Raw genomic sequence first — 19215 nt, 5'->3', positions numbered from 1 at the left:
ATAGGATAGGATAGGATAGGATAGGATAGGATAGGATAGGATAGGATGAGTGATCTGGATTAGAAAAATAGTATTCAGAGACTCGTAAGAGTATTGGAAGTGATCTCCGGAGGCCATATGGTCAAACCCCCTATTCAAAGCAGGGCAGTTTCAAACTCAGTTCCTGGACACTGTATTCATAACAAATGTTGGAAAAGATTGTGATCTGGTAGTGTTGATCTGCACATGGTTGCAGGCAGAAAAGGGGTCATTCAGATTTCACAAAACCTCAGTGAAAACATGTTTATTCATGTACTAAGTAAATCCCTGGCACCTGAAAGCATGCCCTGTCCTGGCCTTTTGAAATTCAGATTTTCATTACATCGAATGGGAATATGCTGCTTCACACAGAGCCTTATATTGAAATGGATGGCATGTCTTGCCTTCTAAACAAATGGACCAATTCAAGCTTCCAAGGAGATTCAGAACATACTTCTGAATCCAAAACAAGGCTAAAGTGTCAAATGGGACCATTGGACTGAAAGAAATTAAACAAATGACAAAAACAAAGGATGTCTTTTCACCTAAAACATTTATGTGGAACAAGCACCTATATATTGTCTGTCTTGAATTGTTCTGTAAGACCACGTGATACAATATTGGGAACACCTATTTAAACCAGAAAGTTAGCTATCTGAAACCAAAATGAAAGCCTAATCGTAACATCAGGACAAGAATCTGATGGGGAGCAGCCAACACGGATTTACTAAAGGCAGTTCGTTCCTGATCCAAATCATTGCTTCTCTGTGGACAAGGGATGGGCATGGAATTTGTAGACCCTGACTTTGGCAGGGCTTCAGATGCAGTCTCCCATAGCCTTGCTATCATCAAACTGATGGCCTGTGAAGTGGGTAAGAGAATGATAAAATAGGTGGAAAATCAGTTCAACTGATAGAGAGTTGTGACTGGCATTCACAAGACTGCTTCTGGAGTATTGTGTCCAGCTGTGAGATCCCCTTGACAAGAAAGACATTGACATAATGGAGCAAGCCCCATCCAGGGCTACCAAAGTGTTCAGGGGACCAGAGCACTGAGAGAACTGGGTCTGATTTGCCTGGCAAAAAGCAGGATAAAAAGAGGCTTTGTTTCTGTCTGCAACTACATGATCAGAGGATACTGAGAAGATGGAAGCAGCCTCTTCTTGCAGGTGTATGTAAATATTGTAAGATGCAACACACCCAAGTTGGAGAAAGGGAAATCCCAATTATATATAAGTAAAACCTTTTTTATCCTGACAATGATCAAACACTATAACTGATTGCCGAAAACAGTTGTGGCATGTCCATCCTTAGAGGTGTTCAAGAATTAACAGGACAAGTCCCTGAGTGACCTGATCCATTCAGACCTGCATTGAGGAGTGTTGGATCAGAGCTCCAAATATCTGTAATGGAATTATGCAGAAATGCCTGGGCTAATGGGGAGTTCACCAACTCCAGGATAAGAAGCAGTATAACAGCAGTGCAATTACACTGCACTATTAGGCATCTTGAGACTCAGAGCTGGGTAGCGTAGAGCTGGTCCACATCCAAGTTTGGGGTTCCAAGCTAGTTTCAGACACAGCAGCATGATCAGTGCTGACTTAGGAATCGCAGCATGGCACTGCATGGTGTGATGCAGACATGTCCAGAATATAATTAAAACTTCAACTCTGCAACAGAGGATGAGTGTGCTCAGATTGATTCACCATCTTAGAATGCCAGTGACATGCTGGAGCATAAAACCTCCATTTCATCTTTATCTTGCTGATAATGATGCTGAGAAATGACTTCAGGCTGCAAAATTTGGTGTCACAGCTTTCAAATTAAAAATGTGAGTCAGTTAATTAAATTTCTGAAAGCATTCTGAGATCTTCATAGAAGAAATGTAAAAGAAATTCTAGGTTTTGTTATTCCAGATGTATAACGAAAATTAGAAGTAGAGAGCCTTTTCTGTGGCCTTATTTATGTTTGGGGGTTTTTCATAGTTATAAAGAGATAACTTTACATTTCCAAAAATGTGTGTGTGCCTTAGATAAACTATTTGAATAACCTGTTTCTTAACCCCTTTTTTAGTTACTTCTCAATGATACAGATGGAATTTTTAATTTTACTGAAATTAAAGGACTCCTTGGGCCTCCAGTGAGTATATGCTGCTTTATTAAATCTTCAGATTTGCTCTATCTTCGATGTCTTCTTTTGAGTATCAACCAGAGATGAGTTTCCTACACTTTAAGATTGTGTTCCTGCTAACTCCAGCACTAAACTCTGCAGAAGTACTTTCAGGCAAAACTGAGTTCTGTGTGAACAAACTGCTTTTACACATTTCTATGAAATAAAGAAATTGGCTTATCTCTCATTCTGAACTATATGATCAGAATTAAAGAAATGTAGAACTGTTGCAAAAATAGAGACCAAGATTCACATTTATTCCATTTTTTTCCTTCTTGTTTTTCAAGTAACAAAGCATTGGGATAAAAAGTGTTTTGCTCAGTTCTGCTTGGGACTGCAACTAGAAATGCTAGGCTCCTGTGTATGAATTTAGTCTCACACAAATTATAGCAGTGGATGAAAAACTAGGGATTTCATAAAAGAACAACAGATGTGAAATTTAGGTTCCATTGACTGTAAAATAGTTCAGCCAAATTCTTGAAATCCTGAATGCTTCTTGGTAATGATTTCAAGTTCCTATTACTGGATCTAAAGAAAAATCTACCTTTTCCAAAATGTGGAGTCTATTCAAACTTGCCCAAAAGTGTACAATATGCTGCACTTTGCAAAACCTTAACCTTCACAAATTAAGCAACTTACTTCACAGCTAGTTTCGTTTGTGGATTGTTGTTTGTGTATTTCATTTTATCTGTTTTCTTGTTGGTGAGCACAGTGATCTCCCCCACATTCAATCCCTGATGAAGCCAGAAAAGTCAGAATGTTCATAGCCAATAGCAGAATTTCACTCTACATAGCTTAAGTTTGCAAAAACCTTGTGTCTTATTATTACAGCTGTCCCAAAACAAATATTTACTGAATCTGTCATTGAACTGGGAAGAAGGGCATTAGCTCTAGCAACAGCTTGTAACCTTTTTCTGCAAGTCTAGCACGGCTCTTTCCCACTTGTTACACGATAGGACAACTCCATGTTATTGTGGCTGCATCCAGCTGTGCTTACAATATAAAACAGTTTTCATGGAAGACTATTTTCGTGTTTTTCCCAAAGACCGGATTCTCCTAATCCCTAGACATAATAGGATGCCAGGATAGTATGGGCCCCCTTGTGTGAGCTCTGCCACAGGTATTTGCCATTCAAACCTTTGTTTTGTAGTAGATGTTAGAGCCACATTCCCACAAAAAAGAAGCTGGTCCTGTAGCTTGAAGCACAAGTTGCAGTGAGAAAGATTTGAACCTCAGTCTCTAAGCTCTAACTTTAGTCAGGAAAGAGGTGCAGTCTCATAGTGAGTGGGGTAATAGACATCCTGCTGATCTGAACCAGAATTAAAGTGTCTCTCTGCAGGTATCACATCTGGGCAATCTTAAATGTGCCCAATACAAATCCCAATCTGTGATTGTATTCGCAGCCTATTACAAACTGTCTATCCAAAGACAACCAGGACCAAAATGGGAAAGGTGATCTCTGTGCCAGCATCTGGAAAAGATTCAAAGGAGGCTGGATAATGGTTGCATGCCTTTCATATGTAGAAAATATAATCCATTTTCAGTCTTTTCTGGATCTCTGTCTTTTCAGTTTTTGAAAATAAACCCTAAATTAGAAGCATAGGGCATTGTGCAGGTTCACACCTTTGCCTTCAACTGAATGAAGTTCTTAATTCAGTTGCAGATGAGTTGATATTCACAAATCACACAACACGTGAAAAATGCATACTGTTTTGCAAGTCCGTAAAATGTGTTTGTAAGGGTATGAGTTTTTTGATTTTGCAGGGGCCACATGGCAAGCCAGGTTTACCAGGATTTCCTGTAAGTATTAATTTCCTAGGATTTAAGGTTTTTTCCAATACAGTTTAATATTTTTTAAAAATTATATTGTATACAATTTGCATGAAGTCTAATAAATTTTCATATAGGATGCTGCAGGTCTTAGGAATTTACCAGCTAAGGTAGAAATTTATTCTGTGGGAAATGAAATATACTCTGATATGCTTATCTCAGTGTCAGTTCCATAGTTTAGAGATGTAATTCATGGAAAATTACTACCTAAGGGAAGACCTATGCCACATAGAAGAAACAAATGGAACAAATGGACTTCTACAAGTTGTCTGCATATGTATATGTAACTGTGTTATTCCTTTGCCTTTTTTATCTCCACTACAGAATACAGTAAAGCCCTACAAGATGTACCCTTTTTATTTTATCCTTTAGGAAATATTTATGATTTTTTATAATAGACCAGGGCTACCATGTAAGCATTGCACAACCATAGTATCAAAAGGTGCCTTACCTACCTATTGCACTCAGACTGCCATATAAACATATATAAACATCTTCATTAACCACTTGGACGCAGGACTTGGAGGGACACCAAGTTTGCGGATGATACAAAATTGGGAGGAGCTGTTAACTCCTTCCAAGGCAGAAAGGCCCTGCAGAGACACCTACATAAATTAGAGGACTGGAGGATCACCAACTGTATGAAATTCAACAAGGGAAAGTGCTGGATTCTGCACGTGGGATGGAGTCACCCTGGTTGTGCATGTAGACCAGGGAATGAGATGCTGGAGAGCAGTGCCAGATAAAGAGACCTGGGGGTCCTGGTCGGTGGCAAGTTGAATATGGATCAGCTGTGCCCTAGCAGCCAGGAGTCCTGGGGTGCATCAGGCACAGCATTGCCAGCTGGGCAAGGGAGGGGATTGTCCTGCTCTGCTCTGTAATGGGGAGACCTCACCTTAAGCGCTGGGGGCAGTTTTGGGTGCCACGATATAAGACATTAAACTGTTAGAGAGTGTCCAAAGCAGAGCTGTGAAGATGGTGAAGGGCCTTGAGAGGAAGCCATGTGAGGAGCAGCTGAGGTCACTTGTTCTGTTCAGCCTGGAGGAGACTGAGGGGAGACCTCATTGCAGTTACAACTTCCTTGTGAGGGGAAGAGCAAGGGCAGGGCCTGCCCTCTTCTCCGTGGTGCCCAGTGACAGGACCCGAGGGAATGGCCTGAAGTTGTGTCAGGGGACATTTAGGTTGGAGATTAGGAAAAGGTTCTTCACCCAGAAGGTGGTTGGGCACTGGAACAGACTCCACAGGGAAGTGGCAAGCCTGACAGAGCTCAAGGAGTGTTTAGACAATGCTCTCAGGCATATGGGGTGTCCTCTGCAGAGGCAAGAGTTGGACTTTGATGATCTTTGTAGGTCACTTCCAACTCAGCATATTCTGTGATTCTGTAATTATTTGGCTTATGACTTCAGATAGTATTGTTCTAATTATTGTATTCATATTCTATGTAATGTGATGAGATTATTTTCCCTTGTTATGATTGTTTTACAGTTCAGAGCATGCATATGATCTCAGGATCCTTTGTCTATTGCCTGAGAACAGCTAAGGAGAAAACCGGGAAAACTGACCAAAGATCTTAACAAAAAGCTGACAAATTGCCCAAAATTCTACAGAAGATTGCTTAAGTCCTGGGTATTGTGCACTGCATAGAAAACCAAAGAGAAGGAAAAAAAAACCTCATTAAAAATCCATTTCATTTGAAAAAGAGCTGATAACATTTAGAAAGTGATATAGTGAATTCTGGGTCTCTGTCATTTATAGAATTTCTACAGACATGAAAATACCATTCTTGTTCTCACCTCATGTCTTTTATTTATCTCTTGACTAATGCAGAAATTATGTAGACCTGAGTTTAGTTCTTGGTGGGTAAAAAAATGCTTCTGAATGCTCTTGGAAGATTGTAAAGCACAATTTGATCTGAGGGGAATGCTTTCCCCACAAAACAGATAAAGAAATCGTCTTGTTTTCAAATAGATAATCTCTATTTCAGATTTTTTTTTTTTTTTTTTTAACATACTGTTAAAAATATACCTTCAGAAATTCTGTTGAAAATGAGTCTGGTTGAATGATTATGGAGAGAGAGAGGATCAAGTACAGAGGAAATAGAGAATTTTAGGTTGAATTTCCACTCTTATTAATGTTTGCGTATTTCCCTTTGTGAATGTGTATCATCCACACTGTGATAAACATCAGGGATTTTTCATTTTGTTTTTTCTAACAGATTCTCTTTTTGTGATATTTGGTTTAGGGAATAACTTGAGTCAAAGAGAATTTAGTCTTGTAAGAATTCTTAGATTGCAACCAGAGTGATTTAAGTTCAAGTTTGCCGGTAATTTAAAATTACATTTAGTAAAATGGATTAGCTCCATATTCTTCACAAATATCACTATGGATTTATGTACTTGTTTTTGCCTAGGGCCCTCAGGGTCCAAAGGGTGACACTGGTTTGCCTGGATCACAAGGACCTAAAGGACAACAGGTATGAAAAAATGCATAGGGGGAAGTATATGCTGAGAAATGTGTTAGATGATAAGTACTTAGTGACATTAAAAGTTTAATGATTCTAATTTTTCTAGGGATTGTAATGTTAATAAGTTCATGTGAAAAATGTACTAGGTGGAATGTGAAAGTGCTAAGCAACATCCCTTGATATAATCCCACCAAGAGCTAATCTTCCTGCTCCAGTGTTGAAATTCATAAGTCCAGTACGTGCTTATCAGGTTAAGTCTCTTTAAACATTAAACATGAAGTGACCTCTTCTTGCCAGCTGATTGCTGTGCTGACACCCTGGGATCCTATCCAAAAGACCAAACAAAAAAAAGATCGATCTTTTCCTCCTCCTGTGCCAGGGAGGGCTTTGCCTACAGAATGTAGACTGCAATTTTCAATTCCCAAAGAAAGTATAAGACTTGAGGAGCCCTCTTCTTAGGATTCTTTCGTTTCTTCACAAAAGTGTATTTTATGACAGTGCTGAGAGGTTACTAAAGACTGACTCTGCTCTTCTGTAAATACTGCAGCTGTTTCAGTTTTCTTCCCCTTCTTATCCACCTGCAAGGAAGCAGGGGAGAGGAACATCTAATATCTTGGGGGTAACAAAAACAAAAACACTTTCTGTTTATTCTTTCCGAGTAGCTGAGCTCACTTTCTCACAAGTAATTGGAAATGGTTAATTATGTTTTAAATTGGGTAGCAGATGAACAGCATCATCACTACACAGAAGGAAACCTCTCAGGCCACAAATACCAGTCCCCATTTACTATAAGATTTCCTGTTCTTTTACAGAGTGCATGAAATGATCAAGCTCAACCTTAAAACCCTCTGGGTACTTTTTGGTTTGGGTTGTGGAGGTTTTTACTTTTGTTTTTTTGGTTAGTTTTCTTTTGTTTCCGGTGTCCACACTGGTAAGGACTCAAAGCTTTAAAGGCGTTTAATTTTGGACCCACCAAAAACATAGTGATGTACCTGACAGTGTTTCTGCGCTGTGAATACCACACTGTGCTCAAGAGTAAGTTTGGGAACCACAGTGAATCTGTACAGACACCTAGGAGCATTTTACTTAAAGGATCATGAAATTCAACCTCAGGTCCATAAAATCTCACAGAAGATAAAGTCAATGAAGCCAACCAAGCCTTAGGGAGACTCCAAAGTATCCAAAGTATCTTCAGGGAGTCTTCAAAGACAATGATTTAAGAACTTTTGAGAATAACTGAGTTACAGCAGTTAGAGCTCAGTGAAAGGTCTGTAACCTGGACTGTCATTTTAATAGCAACGCAATTGCTAGTTTCAAGCCAGATTTCTTCCATGAGATCTTGGGAAAGATGTTGTAGCAAGCTGCCTGAGGTAGGAAGAGGAAAGTTACAGCTGAGTGATCCAGAGTGGGAACCATGCATTTAGCACTGAAAAGTGATAACTCGTGGTAGTGGAAGAGGAATGCAGAGGGTCACAGTTTGAATGCTGGGAATTGGCCTTCCCTAAAGTTAATGAGGTTGCATCATGCCAGGCACATAGAGAGAATGACTCATGCTTTCCTGATAGTAAAATCCGAACATCTACTGTTCTATCAAGATTTTGCATTTCCAGCAGGATTTGCTGACCATTAAGCCGATAGTACACAAGATGATACCAATAACCTGTCTGCGTTTGGCGGAGACCTTTTGTGAACACAGCATATTTCACACAGTTACTCTACGGAGAACAATTTAAGTCCTTTTTAAAAAATAAGTACTTATTCATCTCAATACTTATACATCTTTAGTGTACTTTATTATGTTTTAAGAAGGATCATCTCTTTTCTTCCCCAGAATCAAGCTTCACCCTACTCATACTGATATCACTTTATGTTTGATATCACAGCATGACTAACCCGTCATGCTTCAAACGAAAGTAATGCTGCTTTGACTTTTTCTGATTCACTGGGAACTGCTTTGTAAACCATAATTACTCTGATAATTGCAGGGTGAAAAGGGAGAACCAGGTGTTGTCATTTCTGCTGATGGATCTTTAACTGAATTATTAGGAAAAAAAGGGGAGAAGGTGAGCTAATACTGTGTTGTGTTCCTCCAGAATTATTTGGTGGCCTTGCTAACAGCCGCCTTTGCTAGACATTGCAGGAATTCTCCTTGTCATTGCTCTCTCTGTGTCCATCCTCAACAGGGTGAAGCTGGAGTGGTGGGACCAGTGGGACCAATGGTAAGATGATTCCAAAGATTAATGACTTTTTTCTTTTTTATTTTCGCTTTGGCTTTACAGATATTAGTAAATATAAAGGTACTTTGGTTTAGCTTTTCATTAATTCTGAGTAGGGATGATAAGGAGTATTTATGCTTCAGGGTGATCACTGTCCTTTAGAAAATAGTGTAGTTGTTACATATGTGGTGCTGTGAACTACTGACTTGATGCAGAGTTTAAATTCCGGTAGAACAAATGTATCTGTTACTATCTAAACCAACAGTGAAATATCAGAGCTAGAAACTTACATGACTTATGACTCTGAGTGAACTGGGTTTGTTTAGCCCTGAAGATAGAACACTAAGAGGAGCTCTAATTGCTCCCTGATGCGGCCTGAAAGGGAATCATAAAACAAAGTCAGGTCCTTCTCAGAGGTGCACATGAAAAAGACAAGTAAAAAAGATCACAAGTTCCAGCAAGGGAAATTTCACTTAGATATAAAGAAAAAAAATCACGTTAAAAGTGGTTAAACACAGAAATAGGTGCCCAGAGAGACGGTGCATTCTGGAACAAGGTGTTGAGCAGCACGACTTAACCTACAAGCCTAACTTACAAGATTGTCTTGTAAGCAAGGGGTTGTGCAAGAGGATCTCTCTCTTTCCACCTAAATTATTCTCTGTTTATAGGATTTACATTAATATAACTAACTGCATCAGCTCAATTTCTGTCAATGCCAGTAATTTGCCAATGTGTTGGATTCTGAGAAAGCTGCACACCAGGCAGTAGGGTAAGACCATGTACCAAAATCAGGATTTAGAGGCCTTCTTTCAAGTACTTGGTCTGATACTTTTAACTGGACACAGAATGTTGCAAGAAAACACAAGAAATTAGTTATAAAATAAGAACAGTTTCCCAGACTCAGCAGTGTTAGGGCACCAATTTCTTCTCGTCTAGTATTCCAAAGAAACCTTTGCTTCTGCTTTTGATGTAGCCTGGTCACTGTTGTGTCTAAGTGAATGTTAGCAGGTGTTGATATTTCTGCACACCAAGGTGTGTAGGAGATTTTTACATCAGTTTCTGTAGTCTTCAAAAGGGGCTAACTGGGTGTGCTGAGTAACTGCTTTCTTAACTATTGTGTATCAAAATACCTGGAGGAAGCTGTCCTAACTTACCAGAAAGGATGTTCCTGTGCTCCTCCTTGTATGACTGCAAAATGATCTACCTCCTCAACCCGACACAGAATAACTTTGAAAAATGATCTACTTCTTCAACCTGACACAGAATAACTTTGAATGAAAGTGAACTTGGAGATGATCTCGTCCACATCACTGCCCAGAGCAGGTCTCTTTAACTCAGGAACTTGTCAAGTGAAGTTTTCAACAGCTCTTAGGATAGAAATTCCACAGCCTCTCTGGGCAGCACATTCCAGACATTTGACAAACTTCAGAGTAAAAAATATTTTCCTTATATTTATTTGGAATTTTTCATTTTCTGGCTTGCGTTCACTGCCTCTTGTCCTATCGCTGTTCATCCTGTGGACGTCCTTTTCCTGTCAGCCCCAAACTCTGTGTTTTACATCTCATTTAGTACTGCCATGAGATGCTCCACACAATTCAGCATGCAGATCAGGAAATCCTTGCTAGCACTGGTGGGAATGATTACACTTCAGGAAATTTTGGTACACAGAGCCTGCCTCAAGGCTTTGCTCAACCAGTTCTCTTCTTAGTGCAGAACTCTCATTTGATCATCGTTGCTAATGGGGCAATACAATTTGGTGTTGTCCCATTGTCGCGGGTTCAGTTTGTAACCGGGCGGAAACACCAATTTAGTGTAGTGGTTTGGTCCAAAATACTCATTACTGTTTATCTGCTGTGAGATAAGAGTTAGGAGAAATGCAAAACAGGCACCAAACTTGAAAGAATATAAAGAAGTTTATTAACAGACCTAAAAGAAGAAGGAAAAAAAAATTATACCACCTTCAGAACTCTCCTCCTCCCCCCACCTTCCTCCCTTCTCCCACTGACAATGTGAAAAGACAACCCTTAAGATGTTCAGTCTGTTTACCACTTCCATAATAACCTTGTTCAGTCCATTTAGAAAGAGAAGTCTCTTCTTGCTCATGCTATGAAAACATTATCACAACGAGACAGCCACCCACTTCCAAATATTGTTCAGTCCATTTAGGAAGAGGAGTCTCTCTGCCTGCGTGTGAGTCCTTTCCCCCGACTTGCAGCTTTTCCCGCAACTGCTTTCGAGGGTCCACTCTTGAAGTTTTCTGGGGTACAATTTTAAGGTTGAGCCGTTCAGAAACAAAAACAGAGGCCCTTCTCCTTCCCTGGGAGCAAAGGGTCTTCATCATCTTCATCGTTAGGACTATCTCTGGGAGCATCTCTAGGAACTGAGGTTTTCTCCTTTCCCGTTTGGAGCAAAAGTCCTCATCTGGTTCATCTCTACGGACTGAGGTTTTCTCCTTTCCCGTTTGGAGCAAAAGTCCTCATCTGGTTCATCTCTCCCTGTCCAAACTTCTCATGAAATTACAGCTGCGTCAGCATCTGCCTATCTCAGCGCAGGTGCTTTTGCTCACGAGTTGAACACTCCGCCCCCCATATCTTCATGAAATTACAACAGGACACTCTGATATATCATAGCTTCACAACAGAATTTCAGCTTTAAGCATCTCCTCTCTCTCTTCCCTCAGGTTTTCAGCTCTTCACAGCAATAAAAGGGTTACTCTCACCTCGGCCTTGCAGCTTTGCAGCTGGAATGTTGAATTTTTCTTATCGCAGTGGAGAGGGGGGAGAGCCGAGCCGCTCCGGCTGCCCACGGCAAGGCAGTGGGGGGGGGGGTCCATGGCTGGAACAGGTCCATGGCTTCAGGATGGCCGTGGCCCGGCCCGGCCTGGCCCAGGCAGGGCCTGGCCGGGCCCGCTGGCCCCCACACGGGGCCCGCAGCCACCTGTGCCAGCGCCGGAAACGAGAGAGAGCTTGGAGGGGGAGTTTGCCTATTCTTAAATGTGGATCACAGAGGTGATCACAACTTTAAGTGGCTTAGAGAATTGTCCATATTCAAACTGGCCAGCTGATAGGTTCTGTCAGTTCCCAGAGGAAACTGTAAGCACCCCTTAGCAAGGACGTCCCTTCCGGGACTACGCTTGCTAACCTATGACACCCATATAAAGAAATCCCTTCACAGTTAGTGTGAGTCCTGTGCAGCAAAAATGTACAGACTTTGACTGCTGGGCCAGAGACTGTGATGCGTAACTTATCAAAGGTTTTAGTACAATGGTTCTGTTCCACTTCGCTCTAAGTAAGTCTCTGGCCCAAGAACACCTTTCAGGTAGCTGGGGACCCTGATTGTTCCTCTCTGCTCTTAAAATCATAGACAAGTTTCCAGAATTTAAAAACAAATCCCTAGTCATTGCTCCACTCCTTTTTGAGACTTCAGCTAGATGGAAGATAGGATCACAAGAGCTTGGAGCACATGGAGCTACAGAGAAGTAGTAGCTTGGCAGATGAGAACTGGGGATAGTCAGGAGGCCAGTAAAATTATTAGCAAAAGCAGACAGACGGAATCCAAGCTCCTGCCACAGGAGAAATGAGAACCTTTTACATGCAGGATTGTGCTGTTCCCTGTCGGTGAAGCAAATGGCTGCATATCACTGAAGAAGAGCACTTAGTAAGAACCTCAGTGTCAGCCTGCCCAAATCTACTGTGCTGTTGTAAATGAAGTTTCCTTTTGTGGTAAGAAGACTCCTGTGGCTTCCTCGCTTCCTTCTTTCACTTCTAGCTGTGACTGCTCCCTTCTGTCTCAGGGAGTCACCAACACCTGTCAGACTGGGCCAGCACCTAGAAAAAATAGAAAAGGTGGCCTCAGCTTAGTCAACTCTCACACTGTTAATGTTTATCTGAAATCCCAGTTAAAGCATGAGATCAGACACTGCTCTTTCTTTAAACTAAAAAAGAAGTCTGTTTCTAATTGTCCTCACGGCTGATTAAAGTTCAGATTTGCATATTCTTTAAAGGCTCAGGTTTTAGAGAGTGAAGTAGGAAAATACTTCATAACATTTTTGATTTCTTTTTTTGAGTGAACTAGGAAAATGCTTCATAACATTTTGGATTTCTGTTTTTTTCAAACCTCATTATTGGATGTAGTATCATGGAAAGGTGGGTTGAATTTTGAAATCTTGGGAGCACAATATTGAAATTCACATCTGCCAGTTCAGCAGCAATCTCTTGCCTGATTGAGACACAGGCATTAACTTTGATCACACGGGCAGAAATTACCTTCAAGAAGGAAATAAATTAGAAGATTAGTAAAAGTCTTACCACCTTCAAGCAGCTTCAGCTGACATTAAATTCTGATGAGCTTTAAATTCTGACTAAAATGGTGACATTATAAATCACTATATCCCTATGTTAACTGCTTATGAATTTCAAGTCTAATCCAGTCTTCAGTTTCAGCAGGATAAAAACTACAACAATTCATCCATGAATTTTCAGCTTCATTCTAAGAGAAATTATCTCATCTTCTTCATCAGATAAATTTTTCATGAATGTACGTATCACTTTTCAATGAAATGATACCATGTGAAGGGTTAAACACACCCATTGTCACATGTAAGTGGTATCTGACTGAGATCTACAGACAGATTATTTAACAAGTAATGCAAGAAGGAGTATCTCAGCATTTCAGCAGACTGAAAAAGAGGAAATGAAACCAGAAAGGCTGACAAATATAACGTAAAGAGGTTGTCTAGACCCTTGTGGTTTTGTTGAGTTTCAGGAAGCTAACAGCAGTTGAAAGTTTGTAGATCCTCAGATGTGCTGCTTTTTGTTGATCACTTGTAGGCTGCCTAGAAGCTGCATCCTTGCAAATGCCCCATCACAGGTTATCCATAGTCCTGGACCACCTCTCCCAGGCAGCCTGCTTGTCCTCTCCTTTTGCTGTGGCTGGTATTACTTTGTGAGGCCTGGTGAGTCAGTCACACTTGTATAAAGAAGGAACAGTTCTGTTTCAACTATCAGCCCCATGAATCCACAAACCCAGGCTGGCAAGAGGCAAGTAGAAGCCTGTCACTCTATGAATTCTTAGGCTGATTCACAGACATTTCCTCACAGGGCCTGGTTCAAAAATAATTAGAAGAACAAAAGGGGAAAAAAAAAAAGGAGATGCACAAGATGCACAAAGCATGCATCTCTAACTTCCTTTTCTGTTCCTGGCTGATGCATTTTTCTTCAACACATGGTAAGTCAGTTGTGAATTGCACACCCTACAAGGAGCTGGGAATTCAGACTTCATTTCAGATAGGTGGTCTTTCCCAAACCAGAGCTGACTGTTACACACAGTCCTCAGCTTCTGAGATCACTCAGTAGGGCAAGCAGAGAGGAGGTTCGGTGCAGTCCCTACAGGCAATCACAGACTGATTTTTAATGTAGATATGAAACTATATCTCTTATTCTAAATAATCAAATATAGATCAACAAAATGGGCCATAATCACATATTCTTTTTTGTTCAGGGACCAACAGGACCTGCTGGACCCAAAGGAGAACTTGGTTTCCCAGGACGCCCGGTATGTATTATGCTCTCAAGTGAGATAAAGACAGAAAAGCTTGCTTCTGACACATACTAAATTATTTTCTCTTGTTTCAGGGCCGTCCAGGACTGAATGGACTGAGAGGTGTGAAAGGTGATCGAGGTGAAGCATTTAATGTAAGTTATTTTTTATTTCAATTAGTTGAAAAAAAAAACATTAAAATCTGAAGTCTGACTTATATTGATTCCTTCCAAATGATGATGGGATTAAAAACCTGAAATGATATAGAAATAATTGTGTTTCTGCTACTTTTCCTATCTAGCAGCAGTCATTGAAAAGTCAGCTTCTGGGTCCATCTGAGCAGTTCTTGCAGATACACAAAGTTGTGTCAGCTCCCAGGTGTAACAGTTATGTGTGTCATTCACTGCTACCATAGCAGCTTCAAATAGCACAAGATTTTTCATTCCAGTTCTTTTATATATATATCGAGGACTTCCTGATCCAGGCCACCAGTGTGACCTCTCATGATGTGAAGATACTCCCACAGGCTCTGAGCTTTCTAGCCCAGAAACAGCCCTGCGCATATCACAGGGAAGTGGTATCTACTTTACTAACAAGGAAATACTCACTGATACCTGCTACCTGCTACAGTTGCCCTGTACATGTATCCAGAATAATGACTTCTGCGTAGATAATCGCATATCCATGCTCACCTACAACCTGTAATTGCAGAATGACAAGTGATGAACCAAGCTCCTGTTGCTGCAAGTCTGTTCTCATGAAAAGATTTCAGACAAGTTGTCTCATGACAAACATTGAGCCTGGACCACAGAACAACTAACACTGCTGAGCATAAACAATAAGCTTCACAATAGCAGAGTAATTTGTGTGGTTGTTCTGATGTCATGGGACATTCTGTGCTAGAAAATTGGTACCCATGCCACAACAGCAGCTAACATTATTTCATCTGCATCAGAGATAATGCTGAAAAAAAATACAAGGGTATGTTACTGTGTTAGCATCAAGTCAGTATCACTGTATTTCAGTAGGGCACTTGTTGTAAATGGATTCTGTTGTAGGAAGCCTCTGGTTCTACTTTCTTCAAAAGAAAAAAAATATGGCACACAAACTGCAAGGCACAAGTGTCTTGTCTATCTAGACAATAAATATAAGTGAGATGATGTTGCTTTATTTGAGTAGCAGGGAGACTGAGAGTTGCTAAGTATCTTCACAGAACTGGTAAGTATTTAAGTATCTCCACAGAAAAAAAGAGCAGATACTGAATATGGCTTGCACCTCTAGAAGAAGGTATAAATAGAAATATAGTTCCTGGAAAGTGAAAACAGACAAATTAGACAAATTCTAATTGGAAGAAAATGACAGAAAAGTTGACTACCCACCAACAGAATATATTAGAGTAGACTTTCCTTTCCTCCATATTTCCAAACAATATTGAAGTTCATTTTCTGGATTGTCTGTCCTAACCACACAGAAACTATTGTAGCAAGTGTAACTAGATGAAGTACATCAGGCTGACAGGTTAGAGCAAACAAGCAAACAAAAGAGGCTACATATTCTAGTAGTCTTTCCTGGAGTGCTCAGGGAAGATAAAATCTAATGTATCTCTAATTATTCATGAGATGACATATGTCACCTCACAGAAAGTTGTATTGATGTGGACTGAAAGGTGAACATGGTCTTGTGCCAAGTTTTCAAATTACACAGTAAAGAGCTGACATACATTTTTTGTAAAAGGCAGTCACGCCTCCAGTCTAGCAGGGTTCCTTCGGGTTGCTAATTAGCATGTACGTATCTTACTGGCACTTGAAAATTTATGAATTTTAGCAGTCTTGAGAGTTCTAGATCAGTGTAGAATACCTAATTTTCCTTGGATGAGAGATCCACTGTCTTTACTTCAGTTTCAATTTGCAGTTCCAGTTTGGGGCTGGGGTTTATTTTTTGTCTAATATCTTCCTTCTTTCACTTTCTCTTACCAGGGCCTTCCTGGCTTGCCTGGGCCCCCAGGGCCCCCTGGGCCTCCAGGACGTATACTTTATATCAAAGGAGTAAGTACCACTGGGGATCAGTGACTGGTTTGTAGCAGAAATGTGCTGCTCCAGAAACAGTTTGCAAAGGGAAACAACAAAACTTGTTTCAGTCAACACAGTTCACAGTGGGTAAACTTGCTTGTGTGCAGAGAAAAAGACCTCTTAACCAAAGCCACTGTCATGGAAGAGTTTTGCCCTCATAGCCCCACAGAGAGGGACATGATGGCAGACCTGGCAGCAAGCTGGGCTCTGTGCTAGGGAGGTGCTGCTTTTGTTTCCAGGCTTAGCTCCATCATGACTGTTAGATCCATATGATGCGTTACCTGCTCTATCATACCTACGCTCATTAAAGTAATTTCCCTCCTGTTTTCAATAGACAGTTTTCCCAGTCCCTCCCAGGCCTCACTGCAAAATGCCAGTAAGTCACACACAGAGAATCTGCTCTTAGGATGCATGGCCATGACAGAACATAACCAAAGCAGCTGTACACCTAAACACCATAACTTTGCAGCTTTTCTCCCCCTGCCTTCTGCTTTGCACCAGGGATGTGTTTTACTTGTTCTTCAAGATAACAGATTTTCAAGTGTTTAGCCATATATGAAAACTCAGCCATGTATAAAATATATAACAGAACTAGAAACACTAGGCGCTTTTGCTTAAAGCACTTTGATTACTTGTTCTTTCTAATATTTTTAATGCCTTTCAAAGCTTGTGTTTCCATAGTTTAGGAGTTGCTTTGGGGACCTCAATGTGTATGCATACAGGTACACGTATCTTTTAGATGTATGTATAAATACAGTTCCCATGTTGTTATGTCTTTAGCTGTTTTTAATTTCCCTGTCCAAAATAAGATTCATTTTGTATTTCGTTGTGGCATGAAAGATGCATCAGAAAAGAAAGATCATGTTCTTTATTTGACCCTCAAATGCAGTCTGTTCGCATAGAATCGCAGCAGGTGAAGATCTGGCCCTCCTTTCCAAAGAGTATGACAAAGCCTGCATTACCTTCAAAGGACCTGCAGTTTCACACATAGTATGAAAAGAAAGGAGATAGGTTTCATATTTTCAGAACACTAGTGCAATTTTTGTTTAAGGAATTACAGAAATTGCATCCTAGAATGAATGGTGAACATAATTCAGTCCTGGAAGTATTTTCCCTAGGGCAATATCCTACTGTTAAGCTGTGGGGTATGCACTTGGAAAGGATTCTGTCCTTGGGAGCCATAGTCCACCCCTGAATAGTGTAGGGTTCAAGATGGTGGTTCTACTTTTCTGTTAAACAGTATAGTTCCAAATGATACTGTGCCTTCTCCAATTTGCATTCCAGTTAGTTTTCACTTATTTTAGAGAAACAGCCCTTGACTTCTTCTATGCTAGATGTATTGATATTCACCCTAATATTACTGCTGAAGAAAGTTGTATCCCAACTTGTGATCTTTTTGTGAATTAATGATAAATAGTCATTACTCTATGGTAATTAGCCATTTCTACAGTTTTGGCCTACCTCCTCTATGCATCTTTTTTTTACCTCTTTGAATTTCTCCCTTGAATCTTCTTGCTCCCATTGTATAACATTGTTGTACATTGATCACATACATCCATAATCATGTATGTATTTGTCAGCCTCACCTCTGAAACCTGACTGGACGAGGCCCTGAACAACCTGCTGTAGCTGATCGTCCTTCGGGCTAGACAATCTCCAGAGATGCCTTCCAGCCTCAACTCTCCTCTGATTCTCTGTGGAATGATTCAATCAAAACAAGCCTATTTTCACTGAATTTCAGATAATAATAGCCACTTTTCTGGAAGGTTGCAATCAGTGAAAAATAGCACTAACTTTTATGTGCACAAGTAATAGAAACATGTACTTATAAACATCTCTTCATGCACTTGAGTGTGCTAGATAGATTTGTCCTGCATTTGTGAATAATCTTCTAAACCTATCCGAGTTTATAGATAAGAAGTCTGCTGTTCATGCCTACATAAATGAATGTCGATAAAGAACTACTGACTGAACCCCACCAGTTTTCCTCATGGGAACTGAACTTCTGAAGTTAATGGAGCTATCCATGTGAGTAAGACTTCTACAGGATAGTACTACAGGATTAGCCAGATGCAGCAACTTCCATTTTTTCATACACTTGCTTAGTTTCCTATAAATGGTACTAGCAGGTACCAAGGTTTCCAAGCACTGTGCCATGTATTAGTTCCTGCATTGTCCCTAATTTGAGGACAGCATAGAGGTAGGTAGCATGCCCACTGTTACAGGTGTCAGAAGAGAATATGCTAGAATAGCTTCTGCCTCCCCATTGTGGTCTCAGTGCATCTGGAGCACAGGTTAACATCAGACATAACATAGCCCTGGTCTGATGAAAAAAATTACAAACACAAGCTGTTATCTCACAGTCAAAAATCAAATCCTGCTTCCAAACACGATGTTGTAAATTCAGAATTGTTCTTGGAGAATGAGTTTTCTGATGCTTCACTGGCACAACTGAGAGTAGGATTTGCTGATGCCTCCAAAATGCATGATGTTACCCTTTTGCTGAAAGCATGTTGCATGTTAAAGAGAGCACAATCCTCATAAAAACTTGATCAGCTATACTCAGACACTGTCAAACTGGAGATAATCCCAGAGTGTTGTTGTAATATTTACTAGCATGCAAACTTGCCAGACTTTTCAGTCGCACCAAGTAATGCATTACCATTTCTTAATATGTATGGATAATTTTTAATGGATTTCTTGTCTGCAGGTGAACACTCCCTATCCTGGAAATCAAGAAGTTCTTGATGACCATGGTGGGTAATTCTTTTCTTGTACCTTGGTTTAAATAAATTCTTTTTGTTTGGTTGGGGTTTTCATACTTAAGAGCTTTTTGCTTTTTCTTGGCTATTGTATAACTGGGGAAAGGGAAGGGAAGGGAAGGGAAGGGAAGGGAAGGGAAGGGAAGGGAA

The 19215-nt window shown here is 40.4% G+C and overlaps 1 protein-coding gene across 3 annotated transcripts in view; it reads left to right on the top strand.

Moving 5' to 3' along the window:
- Positions 1–19215, top strand: part of COL15A1 (collagen type XV alpha 1 chain) — a 117929-nt gene that overhangs the window by 80384 nt on the left and 18330 nt on the right. For 2 of the 3 annotated variants that reach the window (XM_042043413.1, XM_042043412.1), the window contains 10 exons: positions 2091–2156; positions 3951–3986; positions 6427–6489; positions 8466–8543; positions 8664–8699; positions 14196–14249; positions 14330–14389; positions 16211–16279; positions 16638–16679; positions 19014–19059. In XM_042043413.1, the coding sequence (XP_041899347.1) occupies positions 2091–2156; positions 3951–3986; positions 6427–6489; positions 8466–8543; positions 8664–8699; positions 14196–14249; positions 14330–14389; positions 16211–16279; positions 16638–16679; positions 19014–19059 (550 nt within the window). The remainder of the gene's footprint in view (positions 1–2090; positions 2157–3950; positions 3987–6426; positions 6490–8465; positions 8544–8663; positions 8700–14195; positions 14250–14329; positions 14390–16210; positions 16280–16637; positions 16680–19013; positions 19060–19215) is intronic. The other variant, XM_042043415.1, reaches the window with a different exon arrangement.

Source organism: Corvus kubaryi, unplaced genomic scaffold (assembly GCF_017639235.1).
Source record: "Corvus kubaryi isolate FWS band 111438036 unplaced genomic scaffold, C.kubaryi_AGA036_p1.0 37398, whole genome shotgun sequence".
In the NCBI taxonomy this organism is placed as follows: domain Eukaryota; kingdom Metazoa; phylum Chordata; class Aves; order Passeriformes; family Corvidae; genus Corvus; species Corvus kubaryi.
This window is presented reverse-complemented; position numbering and strand designations above follow the sequence as displayed.